Consider the following 13,993-nt stretch of genomic DNA (forward strand, 5'->3'; position numbering starts at 1 on the left):
CATGCGCAGTGCGCGTGCGCCCCGCCCCTCTCCTGGCATTGCGGGCGGAGGAGGAGGAGCCCGCGGGGCTGAGACTGAGCATGCGCGGTGCGCACCCCGCGCTACTTCCGGCACTGAGCATGCGCGGTGCGCACGCCGCGCTACTTCCGGCACTGAGCATGCGCGGTGCGCGTCCTCCCCGCCGCTGTGAGGCGCGGCGCGGCCTGCGAGTCAGCTCTGAGGGGGGCCGGGCCCCCTGGAGGGCCCAGAGGGCAGAAGGGTCTGAGAGGAGGGAGGTGGCCGAGCGGGGTTGGGGGACAGTGATACCGATAGCGAAAACGGCAGCAAAAAAACTCTTTAAGGCTCGTTGGGACGCGAGGAGCCTTTATCGGGCCTGGATAACGCAAGGGAGCGATCTGCGTCAACCGTGTGCAGCCTGATTGGGGCAAGGAGTGGTTACTTATACAAAAAGTGGAATATTTTGATGTATGCTGTGGCAGAGTGAACGTTCATCTAAGTAATTGTAAATTATTTTTTTTTATAGTCAGTCAGACTGTCCCTCTGACCTCACGTTTTCTCCCAGCGGCGTTTCCAGACACTGTTCCCGCTTCAGAGATGGTGAGGGCTTGTGCTCAGTGTGACCCGAGCTGAGCAGATCCCCCTCCTGCAGCCCCCTCTGCAGCCTCTCCCTGCCTCAAATGCACAGTCAGGCAGAGCTGGCTGCAAAGCTCCAGATTAGCAAGAGATTTGACTATTGTGACATTCATAGTTAAATTAGTACTTGGAAGTAATAGAATATGCATAACATTTCTGGGAGAATTTATACATATGCATGTATGCAGGAATCTCTTATGTCCCAGCTCTTGTCTCACACATGACTGATGGAGATCGCTCCTCATGTTGACCAGGCCTCATAAAGGGTGCTTGCTTTCTAAATCTCCAGAATTAGTCTTAAGAGTGTTTATTTGCTGGTATTTTTGGTATCAGTAACACTGTGACCATGGCAGCCCCACAGGCTCTTGTCAATGTGGCAGAGCCCAAGGGGTCTCCCCGTGGCAGATGGTGGGCTTAGGAGGGTTGGTACCACGCGCGTGGGTTGGACATCAGCCTTTCCTTACAGTAATTTACAGGTTTATTTACTTCCTGTGGTGAGGAACAACTTGGCCTTGCTGTAATACACCTGAGGTTGTGAGATGCAGGCGGACACCCGGGCTAAAATCAAGCAGAGGGATCAAAACCAGCACATACCTGCCTGCAAAATGTAGCAGGATGGAGTTACAGGGCACTGGCAGTTATCCAAGGAATGCTGCTGCAGGAGTGCTCGGGCACAGCTGGGATGATAGTGGGAAATAGCAGCCCAGAATAACGAAGTGAGATTAAAAAAACTGACCTTGTTTCTGTGAAAGAACAATAGAAAAGTGAGAAAACAGAGCTGCTGCAAAAGGCTGAGTGGGGAAAAAAAGGTCAAAACATACTGGTACTGAATCAAAAACTTTGCTGTCTGTGGTGGAAGCAAGGGGAACGCTCTAGGGAATCCTTTTGTCACCTCAGCAGATTTTGGCATCAGGCCCATTACAGTACAGGACTGGAAATCAGCTAGATTTTTGAATGGGCTTTAAATTGCTCAAGGCATATGGTACTTGATCTTATTATGTCTGTTATGTTTTTACAGAATAATCCTTTAACCTTGTTGAAGTTATTTGTTTCTATCCTGTGTTATTAAGCAAAAGTAAGAAAAGAGAGACTGCTTGCTGTGTGGTTTCAGCCCCATTCAAATGCATAGCGACAGTAAAGAGACTGGGTTTCTGTTAAGTGCTAGCTGCATTCTTCTGACATGCAGGACAAAGTGCTGACAGCCTGTTTTCCCCCAGAAACAGCCAGTGGTTGTAGCTTAGCCTTTTCCTTCTCACTAGAAGTTCTCAAAAAATAGCAAAAAGTATCAGAAATCTACTTGTCACAATTTTTTTCCCCCCCTTTACTTGCCGTAGTTACTGAAGCCATAATTCTCTTTTTTAGGCTTAAATAAGGAGTGGATAAGAATGTCAATAGTCACAGTCCAGCTCGGTCAGTGTGGTAACCAGATTGGTCGTGAGGTGTTTAATACTATCTGCGGTGATGTCTGTGGCACACATGGGTTGTGTTCTAAGAAGGAGAATGAATCCTACCACGATGCTTGCAAAGATCGTTTTTTCAGTGAGGAGGAATCTGAAGGTACAGCATTCAAGTGTTTGTTTCCCACAAAGGGTCTGTTTACAGCCTAGTACAGAAATAATAGAGTCTTTTACCTCCAGCTGAAGAATGAGTTTTACCTTCAGCCTTGAGGAACTGTCACAACCCTCTGCCTTCACAAGCATGGAGGCAAAATTAGTCCAGCAAAGTGTCTGAGGTCACAGACCTAATCTGCCAGTAACACAGTGGGAAACTGAGCTCATGGACATAAATAACCTTTGCTCCCAATCATCTGTGGTTTCTACTGTAGATAGATTATATATATATAATGGAGGAGGGCCCAGAGTGTCTGAATTTGGTTTTATCAAGCATGCTCTGGTTTCTTTCCTGAAAGACCTATGGTCTAGAGTTCAGATTTGTCTTTAGAACAGTAGATGGCTTTCCAGAAATCCAGGACATTGCCAAGTCCTCCTTTCTGTATCTGCCTGTGCTGTCCCACTCAGTTAATAGTTTGGTTTATCTGTGTGGGAGAAATACAAGCTGGACTGTGGTGCAACCCTGTCCATCTTACATGAACAAATTCTAATATTGGCATATTATTCTTCGTTTTGTTTTTCTTCCTATCCAGTACCTGTTGCCCGAGCTGTGCTGGTTGACATGGAACCTAAAGTAATCAGCCAAACGTTATCCACGGCTGCCAAGTCTGGCTCCTGGAAATACAATGATCGGTCACACTTCTGTCAGAAGCAAGGGTCTGGGAACAACTGGGCAAACGGGTATGAACAATTATTTCAGACAGAATGGGTGACTTAAAGCTAGGTTACGTAAATAATATTAAGAAAAGTATCCTGTGTGAATTAGCTTCACCCTACTGCTTTTATTTTGATATAACCTGCCATGTCTTGCTGTTTTGTTTTTTATTCAACAGTTACTCTGTTCACGGGCCTAGACACAAAGAAGTAATAATGAATCTGGTGCAAAAAGAGGCAGAGAAATGTGATCGACTCGGTGGATTTTTCACAATAATGAGCATGGCTGGTGGTACAGGATCTGGCTTGGGAGCATTTGTGACCCAGTGTTTAAGAGATGATTTTCCAAGCTCATTTATACTAAACCATATTATCTGGCCCTATGGCACTGGTGAGGTGAATAATGTACTTGCCAGAGGTATTCTGCAAGTTTATATTCGCTGTTTACTTTTAAACATAAAGTATCTGAAACTGAAATAAACTAGGAAAGAGAGACATTTTAGTTCTTAGAAGTTCAAGGGGACAGAAAGTAAGAGAACTAATTAATTGTTTGCCTAATATTGGGTACAGGTCGTTTCACCAGAAAACATATTCTTGATTACATAAGTACTAAAGTGTAATGCAGTTCCATGGGAAGCTCTGCTAGCTAACTAGAATTCTCCTGTTAGGATATTATCTCAGCATCATAATCCATTCCTAGACAGATTTTACTCTAGAGTGTTTGTACGAACCGAAAAGAGTGATTTTTCACAGGTCTCCTTCCATGAAAAAGCTCTGCTCCTGAACTCATTCCACACATTGGCAAAGAAAATGAATCACTTCCTAAATCATAACTGAGGAAATGACAGTAGCCAGGGGGCTAGAAACTAGAAAGATATAAATTTGTTTGATTTTCATTTGTTTGTTTGTTTCCAGGTCATTGTTCAAAACTACAACTCTGTTTTGACTCTCTCACATCTGTACCAGTCATCAGATGCCCTTCTTGTTCATGAGAATGATGTCATCCACAAGATCTGTGCTCAGCGCATGAATATTAAACAGATCTCCTTTAGGGATGTAAATCAAGTCATTGCACATCAGCTGGGGAGTGTTTTCCAGCCCACTTACACAGCAGAATGTAGCTTACACTACAGCAGAAACCCATTAGGTACCTAACTATAATGTAGCTGCCTAATGTGTCCTTGCACGTCTTTTTGTAATCATTTCATTTTGTGAATTTAAGTTCTTCAGTCTCCTCACTCAGTCAAGTATTTGGATACATCCCAAATTTTAGGCTAGGAAAAATGAAGCAAAAGACTAAATCAGTTCAATCCCAATTTTATAATACAGTCAAAAATAGATCTCCCAGCTTCTGGCTTCATTCTTTACCAAAAAGCCCTGTTTCTCATTTTTCAAGTGACTACAGGCACCCTTTACCTTGCAGAGGAAATTTGTCCAGGACAGTAATTTCGGACAGAGTTTTACATTTTGCGTTAGAAGTTCATGTAAACTGAAACAAAATGAAAGTTTTGTGTTTAGCTCAGACAGAAGACAGTCTAGCAGACAACTTGGTAGCAACACGCTGATGCATCTTTAAGAGACTGGAGAGAAAGTTACCCACATTGCCAAGAGTTTTTCTTGTAAAATTAAACTTTCACATCTGTCTACCAATCTCTTTAGCAGTGTAAAGGGTCTTTGAGATGCTAAGCCAGACTATAAAGTGAGACAAGTCCAAACTGTAAAATCAGAGCTACTAACGTGCCCATATAAAACTCAGCAGTACATAGCAAGTTTGCATCATTTTGTCTGATGTGTGTCCATATATTTGTCAAATTAAAACTTTATATATCCTGCTTTGTTTCTTACCTTAAATTGCTAGATCTCTGTAAAATTCCTCACCCTCTTCTCCTGTTTTAGCTAGCCTATGCAATATTTTTGTCAAACTTGAGCAGCTGTTGATTTCTTTTTTCAGGAGATTTAATGGAGACGTTAGTTCCACATCCTGAATTCAAGATGTTGGGTCTTCGTAACATACCACAGATGCCTGAAAACTCCCTCGCTTATAGCACATTCAGTTGGCCTGGACTCATCAAACATTTAAGGCAGATGCTCATTGCAAATGCTAAAATGGAGGAAGGTAAAAAGCATTCACTCGTCTTCAGTTTCCATCACTCTTTAAGCATATATTTTTACAGATGATGTAAAGCTTTTCGGTTTGTGGAGCTCACTGACTAACTGACTATCTCTCATCAGTTCAGAAATGAGCTGCTGCCCTCAGACAGCAGGAATTTGCCTCTACGTAGCCAGCTGCTCCTGAACTATTCACTCAGCTGCCACAGCAGCTCTCATCTTGCTCCTGTTTTTGCTCCCAGACATCTCTGTTAATTATAATTCATGAAAATAGGCAAAACCAACAATTTTTGGCTGCACAATTATTTTACATGATTCATTTGGAACATTCCTTGGATAGTTCTGTTATGATTTTTCATTTTACACCTTCTACTAATAAAAATTGTGCTTAGCACTCCCATATAATTCACGTGGGGAGTTAAGTATAGCTTCCAGTTATGCAAAGAATGGGCTGGCTAAGTATAGAAAAAACTATCCATTTTCTCTGGTAAGACTAGTGACTACCAGGCAAATACTGTTGAACTAGCACTGTTTTTTCCTGTAAGGATTGTGTAATTGCTGCAGAAACTCCAAACCCTAATGTCATCTCAGCTTGAGGCAGTGTTGGTTACCATCTGACTATTCAGCTGTATCTGACTCTGACGCCATATTTCGTGAAGCATTAATTTTCTTAGATATCATTTTGCCAAAAATCTTACAGGTATTGATTGGCAAGTACGACCACCACATCTAGGCTCCTCTGTCCCCTCCAGTCATTCCACAAACAAGCCACTGCATTTTAATACTTCCATTGCCAACCTGGTCATCCTGCGAGGAAAAGACGTGCACAGCGTAGACTTAGGTAAGAAGATAAAACACAGCACCTCAGTGATTCTGGTTTCACACCTGACTGTTTTCTTTGCAACCTGATAAAAGGGAAAAAAACAAAGAACACTGTTTGACTATGAAGGTCAGTATTCCCTCTGTAACCCTTTTAACATCCAGGGCCATGTTGTCTAATTGCCTATGGCTGTTGTGTTTACAGCCGAGACTCCTGCTTCCTGGAGCACTTCAGGGAAGGAGAAAGACACTGAAGTCCATATATATGATAGAATTCTTGGGTATATTGTCTGAAAATATATTTAGCTGCTTCTGGAATGATGAGTATATCTTGCAGATGAAGTGCCGATATAAGAGTTTGCTTCCAGGTAATCTAATGAATTTGTTTAAACCAGTTCTGCTTTCAACAGGCTGACCCCCTGCAGACTTTTTTCAAGGCCTGAACTGATCTGTCAGGCATTGCTTAGGACTACAGGACTACAGAGATCAAGATGTAGGAGCTTGTAGCTTTACATTTGTCAAAACAACTGTCTTATTTCTGCTACAGGAAGTTTCCAAGATCCCTCATTATATACATGCTGGCTAAACCCTCAGGATGCCTTTAATGCATGGAAAACACCGAGAGCATTTAACAAGTACGAGAAGTCTACTTCTTTGGTCAGCAATAGCCAGTTCCTGCTGAAACCACTTGACAATGTTGTAGGAAAAGCTTGGAATATGTTTGCTTCCAAGTAAGTGGAAATAATTATGCTGATAATTCATTAACTGGCAATATCTTCAGTGGTAGCAAAATCATTGTAAATACAACTCACTCTTTCAGCAAAGTAAAGTAATAGTGAATTAGCATCAAGTCTGCTCCCACACTTGAGTGGAAACATTTTTGTGCTTGAAACATGTTGGCAGGCTGAAGAACACAGAACAGTGCTTATGTTCTGTGGGTAAGTGAGACCATGTATTATAGTGCTGTCAGTTTGACTGTTTTCTCAGTACTAAAGCTCCTCAAATTTAGCGCATTCCAACATGACCATTCTAAAAATAACACACAGAGACTCTTACTGATCATATAATTTCTAAATTCTGTACAGACACACTGCACAGTCTGGGGTAAAAAGGTTCCTGGCTCAGTTCAGAAGCAGTTGGGACATTTGTGTGTTTACCAAGGCTCCCATGCTATTAGTTTGATTTTTCATTAGAACTAAGAAATCTAGAAAAAAACTGCCTCTTTGATCATCATGAAGCCAGGGTTACTGCACATCACAGCAGATGTCTGCTAAACACAACTTTCTAGCACAGGGATTCTGAGATTATAAAAGCCAAGAGGAGGAAAACTGCTGCCAGGAGCTGTGCTTCTAGTTTTACTGCCTGTTACAAAACCACCAGTGATGAGCAGCAAGCTACCCTGCACACTTTCAAATCTATAAATTACTTTTCCTCATTTAATAATCGCTTCTTCCATTTGCCACTTAGCCCAATTTTGTTAGCTCTGATTTTGTTTCCTTATTAATACACAAAGTTGTAAAACCTATTAGAAGCCAGTCATGTCTTATCAATAAGTATGAAATACAAAATGAGTTCAAGAAAGCACAGTAGAAACTAACCAGCATAGTTATGGGTGGAAACCAATCTTCAAGTTTTTACAAAAAGCATGCAACCTGATTTCATGTGTCAGATTCTTCACTGATTTCTAAATGTCTTACCCATTTTCCTACTATGACTTCAACATACAGAGCCTATATTCACCAATACACTAAATTCGGAATCGAAGAAGAGGATTTCCTGGACAGCTTCACAGCTCTGGAACAAGTTATCTCCAGTTACACCAATCTTTGAATTTTTTTTTCAAGTGGTCTCAAATGGAGCTTTCCTGAAAGAACCTAGCCCTGGAAAACCTTCATCAGCTTCCTCAAGTATATAAATTGCTGGACTGTAGCTGTTTGTTCAGTCTTGTAATCAATGTATGTGTGTGTTAGAGTAGTAAGAACTGAACATACTCATATGAGTATTATTAATAATATATCTAATAAATAGCTATTTTTCAATACATTCTCTATGTACTGTAGTTAAGTCTTTGAACATAATTTTTGGCACTGGGGTATTTTTCATAAAGAACGTCTATACAAAAGGATTTCTCTCCATGCTAAATTCCCAGCACCTAAACTATCGTGAACTAATGTGTGGTAAAAATTAAATGTGTACTTGACCAGAGTATAAGGCATTCCTGATGCTCCAATTTCAAATTTTCATGATAACACTTCACCTTAATGCTTCAATATTGATAAAAATGCACAGTATCAGAATTAGTAATCCAAACTCCATTTGGGTATCATTCAAGATACAATAGTGTCCTAGTGGAAGTTTTAAATCATCTTTTTAAAAAGAGGTATGAAGGATTTCTTCATGTTTCTGTCATCCTCAAGTAATATTAGAGATTATAGTTAATTTTGTGCTTTTCTGGCCATTTCATTGTAGTTTGTTTTCAAGTAATGTTACCTACCGCTTGGAAAAACCCATCCCTATAGCACCCCAGAAATACTGGTTATTTGTTATGGGTGAACCATAGATTAAAGCAAAACTACAGCTCTTGTTCTTCCTGTGAGAAGAAGGTAGTTTTTAAAATTAGGGGGTTCTTTTATTTATTTAAGCATATTTGGGAGAAGAATTGCTGATAGATTTTTACATGTAAGAGCCTGTAAATACAATATAGTAAATATGATTGTGTAATTTCCAAAGTCTATTTAAGAAATGGGCTCTTTTCCCCACAAATTTTACCACGACCACAAGGTGGTGCCCCTGTGAAGCTGCAGCCTACAAACGCTCCACTACAGCAGCCTCATGGGAGGAAGAGTTTGCAATAGCCTGTGGGAGTACAGACTGGATGCTTATAAAATAAAACAGTGCAGGGGGCTCAAGGATTATGTCGTAACACCGAGCCTTCTGCCTGTTAGCTTTTCACTTCATGGTAGGGAGAACTTTGGGAACTCTTGACATTCCTCCCCCACGTCACGCTGTTCTCCCACAGAAACGATCCTGTTCTATTAAATAGGCACACCAAAATTAAAAATTAAAATATCGGTCTCAAGGACTTTTCCCTTGACAAGTGGGCAACTACCATAGTTTCCTTTTAGATTTTAGTGCGGTTTCATGCCAGGCCTCTGAGCTTTTACCTAAAAAATAAGCACATAGTAGTATCACGCTAAATGCAGTGAAGATATCTGTAATATGGCTAACGATGCTCATATAGATTTCTTACCCTGCTAGGGATTCCAATTTAGATTTTAAATTCTTAATGAATTAATGCAGTGCTAGATGGAGAAGTGACCTTCTGCTAGGCTTCAGTTAGAACACAGCAGACACTATATTACTTGTCTCTTTATTTCCTTTCCTGGTTTCATTTACCTCTTCACTTTTGTTCAGGCCAGGTACAGAGGCACTAAAATCCCCCTGGAGCACCAGCTCTGGCACACGAACCTGGAACAGCAAATAAACTTCTCAACAAGATTCAAATAACCGTACGATTGAATCTGAAGAAAATAAGTAAGTACTGAGGCTAAGTTCTCAATTGCTCAAATGCCCCCATGGTAACAGCTGATCACTGGCGTGGTGGTGTCAACGCAAGCCTCAATGGATTCTCATAAATTTCACGGTAGCTTACAGACAAGCAGTGCTAATCTCTTGGGCCTCTCAGAAGGAGAATAAAAAAGGTTTCAACTGCCTGTTAGTAGTAGGACAACCATCAGCACAAAGTAAGTCCAATCCAGTCCTAGTTCGTGCAAAAAAAAATACTTGTGTAAACAAAAAGCTATATTGGTGCTCCAATTCAATAGCTAAATCATTAAATACACAGGGAAATGAGACTTATTTGGGGGCGGGGGAAGGAACACGAGGGAAGGCAAGGAGGAGAAGGCAGACAGGGTAAATATACCCAATAACTTCTCATGTGAAAAGACACTTGACATTCATGACAAAACATTTTGACAATATTCTTGCAGAACACAGTACAGAATCAAACAACTTGGTCTGGTTTGCTTTCTGTTCTCACTCAGCTGTTCTAATTCCTGTTTTAGGAACTCCCTCTCAAAAGGAGAAGTAGAATAGTCCTAGTTCAGCTACCAAGCCATACTTCAAGCCCTATAAAATTTGAGTTGTTTGCAAGCTCAAAACTGAATATAACTTTTTTTATTGACAATGTTTGTAGTATTTCGTATTTGTTTCACTAATTACTTCCTGGCAGCTCAGAGCTGGGGGACTGTTTTGATCAAAAGGGCTTTTCTGGTGCTACGATTTTGTCTGTTTCAACCATTGTCCTCAACTTGGGTGTTTTCACAGAAGAAACTGGAAGAAAGATTGCGCAAGAAGTTAAGATAAACAGCATGGGCAATTCAAGTCCACAAGGAACAAAGGGTCAGGAAAGGAGACAGTATGGTGAGGTTCTCCCTCCTCCCTCCCTCAAAAGGCACAGGATGTTCAGCAGCGTAGAAATCGCTTTTCCTAGCATTTCCAACAGCTCTCAGAATGAGAAGTTCTTCTAGTATCAGAACTGAGAACAGGTAACTTCATGTCTGAAAAATTTACCAAGTCCCAGGAATGCATACTCTTCCTCACTGTTCCACAGGACAAGTAAAAGATTTTTAAAAAGCTAAGGAGAGATAAGTCCTTTCAGAAACAAGGAAGCGAGCAATGGGTTATTTTATTGCTACATCAATGAGTAACTTTATTGCAGAAATAACCTTATGTTATCTCTATGTATTTATAATTCCGATCATGAAGCAAATAGAGCAGGCGCTTATTGCACCTGCAAATGGCATAGATTCACCTATCCATTCTTTGTAAGTACATTTGTTATTTGTGGCTTCTGTGACTTTTCGCTAATGGAGCAGGAATTTTGGGGTTTTTTTGTTTAAGCTTCATGGCAGAATGTGGTCCATGCTGGGAAATGCAGCATGCAGCAATAATGTATATCCCCCCAAGGGAAAAATAAGTATTCCCTTATTTAATCTCTAGTTATAACATATGCAGACATAGATGAAAGATTCTACAGCTCAAAGACAGAGCTAGGCCAACAGGTTCATTACATTTAACAAGAATATTTCTGTAAGAACTTGTTCTCGGTTAGGATTCAGGGAAAACACTCCTACTTCCACCAGAAAACAAAGTTTTTCTTCCTGTTAGTGCTGTTCACTGGTGACCTCAGTTCTGAAATTCTCACACCCTTTCCCAAACTTAGTCTTCATATTTTGATCTATGGCTGGATTCCTCTGTGGTTTTCCCCAGGATGTGGAGAGGAGAGGGTCAAAGTGACGGGAAGTGAATAGCTAGTATCAAATTTTCATCATCTACAATCATATTAGAAGGTGGAGTAGAGGTTTTCTATTTTACTGAGAAAATTAATTATCTAAATAATCTGAGTATGGACAAGGGGCTTCATTTCATTAGAAATTAAAATTAATGAGATAGACTTGTGCTGACTTTTGATCTGTTTCTCACTAAGGCAGGGACAACAGAATCAATGGCCTTGACCATTTGAGTCAAACTACCCACAGGATGTCCATAAACCAGGGAACAATGCATCAAATCTCACTATTGTTTTTTGTAATGTACAGGTGCAGCTCACTTGGAAGTTGGTTCAAGGACTCTAAATATAACAGATCTATTTAATGAATAGGATAACTTGTACAGGGCCACAAAAGACACCCCAGAAACCCATTACAAATGCTTTAAACAATTTAAACATCATAACTGTTCAGCAAGTGACAAGGCACTAATGTCCTTATAGATGCAAATGAGGATTACCTGCACAGATTTACCAAACCGAAACAGCTCAAGGGCAAAAAACTGTGGTTTCCACAACAACAAGGATTTTATCAATAAGAAAGAAGCTATGTTCAAATTACCAGCTCATACACTACTGGGAAACATGAAGGTACAAGAGGATATTGAATGAGTAATTAATTTCCTACTGCATCTGTTAGTAAATTTACTATAGATAAATATTATGAAATGGGAGACCAAACATCCGAAAGGAAATTGTCTCAGATGTCAAAGTGTGCTTTAAAGAAGTCTGTGTTTTGCTGAACACCACTTTAAAAGCTACAGAAGAGTCACCAGGAATTTGATTCATGGATCTGATATGGGACAAAAAAACTTCCAAAAGGAACTGAGCTGCTGCCTTTCCTGAACTGCTTTCAAGGGCAGCCCAGACACAGCTTTACCAAGGCAGCAAATTCCAGTGTTGGCTTCCTCCTCCAGCCTCCTGCCTCTGACTTCCTATCCCACCTCTGCCCACGCTCCAGAAGCACAGCTTGGACACTCAAACAGCTTTTAACTCGCCTGGATGTGGAGCTGATAATCCTGAATTTTAACTGTAGAGCCTTTCCGGCTCTTTCAGTCAAACCAAAGTTCACAATGGTCCCTTCTGATTTCACATTGTATGAATCCTCTCCCTCTAGACAGCCACTTCCCCTCTATCCGGGTGGGGTAATGAGTCACCTACCTCAGTGAATCAGCAGGACCTGCTTAACCCTTTCCCAGAAGCTCAAACAGCTGCACATAGGGTGGTGGTTCAAACAAATGCCATGGCCAGCCATAGGGAGCACACTGGAAAAGGTGGAGCTGGCCTGAGATGAGAGGGACTAGAGAAGCTGCTTCTGCTCATTAGGAAACAGGATATTTAAAGGCAATTTTTAGAGTTATAAATACGTTCCACAATAAAGACTGTGGCAGGAGTCTAAACCTTAACCCCGTGGTTGGTAATAGCTTGCAAAATAACTTCTAAGACTCTGGTGGTATAAAAAGGCAGCCCAGGCCTCTGTACTCACCTGTGTGAGCCAGGGTGCAGGAACCTTTTCTGCGCATCTTAAAAGCAAAATTTTAAAAGTACGGAATGTTATACCACCATAAGATAGTAAAATGAGGACTCTTTCTAGGCCAAGACTGCTATTTTAAAAGAGCAGTAAGTACAGAAACTAAAATAAGCCACTGGTAAACACAAAAAAAGACAGAGTAAACATTGCTTGAGCATCAGTGAACCATGAGCTTTTGTTTCACTAGTTACACGTGATGAGAAATAAATACCATCTTATATGGTATATTTCCATTTAAATGGGTGTGTTCTGCGAAAATGATTATTGTACATATTTGGTTACACGTACAGCGTAACATTTATTTAAAGGCTCACAAAAATACACTTGAGTTGCCCGAGAATGGTGTAATTGTGGTCAGATGGCATGATTTAATTTGAACTTTTGCCCGGCAGTCTCCAATATGTAATAGATCATTTACAGGAGCATGTAAGCAGAGCACCACCGGAGGAGCCAAATGGAAAGCAGCCTTATCCCACATGCTGAAGGTGTAATAAAATCCTGACTCTGTACTTGGCTGGCAAGGGCAGCTGTAGCCGTATAATATCCTCGGTAAGTATTGTGAGAGCTGGGCAGAAGTTCAGAGCTACTGCTCTCCAGATGGCTCAGAACAATACTGAGTGCAGGAATATGTATTTCCATGTAAGTCTGCTCGCTGCTGGCTGTCGTGCATTTCCGCCACTTGCAAAGAAAACACTGGGAAATTTCCTCCCCACCCCGCTAGTTACTACCTGATTCTGAGTCATCCAGTCAGCAGTTGTATTTATCGAGTTATTTGACATTGTAAACAAGCAATTTCTCCTTCCTGGAACAAATTTCAGTGAAGAAATCAAACACAACTGATAAAAGAGTTAAAAACATAAATTTGGCAACTGATAAACCTAAATCCAGGACTCTTGGGATCAGGTCTGTTAAACAACACTTGAACACTTTGCTTATTCGCTTCAGTGGAATCCCCCTTCCTCTGTCACAGCTGAAATCCATCGCCTAAGGATGGCACAGGCGATTTCCACAGGTCACGTAAAACCACCAGGCTCCTCCTGGGCAGCCGTAACGGTTTTAGTTCCTGCACAGATGCTGCAGTGTGTTTTGCCACACGGTGGTTGTGTACAGGCAGGAGGGTTTAAGACAGGTATTTATAGAAGCCAAGGGAGGCAACAGAATTAAAATCACCAACTGCATTAGCACAGATCTAGTAGAAGTACAGCTTTGACTCTTTTTTTGGCATCTATTACTTTGAGCTTAACTAAATACTGGCTTTGGGCATATTAAAAATGTTTCTCTCCCTTGTTACTCCCCACCTAGAGTCTC

At 41.0% G+C, this 13,993-nt stretch overlaps 1 protein-coding gene and 1 long non-coding RNA gene across 2 annotated transcripts; one reads left to right on the plus strand and one right to left on the minus strand.

Moving 5' to 3' along the window:
• Positions 1–985: 985 nt before the first annotated feature.
• On the plus strand, positions 986–10,709 carry TUBD1 (tubulin delta 1). Its single transcript, XM_069873791.1, is given in 11 exon segments — positions 986–2,190; positions 2,777–2,924; positions 3,077–3,293; positions 3,813–4,044; positions 4,849–5,013; positions 5,707–5,847; positions 6,373–6,556; positions 9,240–9,265; positions 9,268–9,285; positions 9,288–9,359; positions 10,152–10,709. Coding segments are annotated over 11 exon segments (1,578 nt in total). The 5' UTR covers positions 986–2,018; the 3' UTR covers positions 10,355–10,709.
• On the minus strand, positions 4,869–8,415 carry LOC138729509 (uncharacterized). The gene is made up of 3 exons (XR_011338902.1): positions 8,320–8,415; positions 5,870–5,911; positions 4,869–4,998 (listed from the first exon to the last, which is right to left on the minus strand). It is a non-coding gene; the product is annotated as an uncharacterized lncRNA (long non-coding RNA).
• Positions 10,710–13,993: the final 3,284 nt, after the last annotated feature.

Source organism: Phaenicophaeus curvirostris, chromosome 21, assembly GCF_032191515.1.
Source record: "Phaenicophaeus curvirostris isolate KB17595 chromosome 21, BPBGC_Pcur_1.0, whole genome shotgun sequence".
Lineage (NCBI taxonomy): Eukaryota > Metazoa > Chordata > Aves > Cuculiformes > Cuculidae > Phaenicophaeus > Phaenicophaeus curvirostris.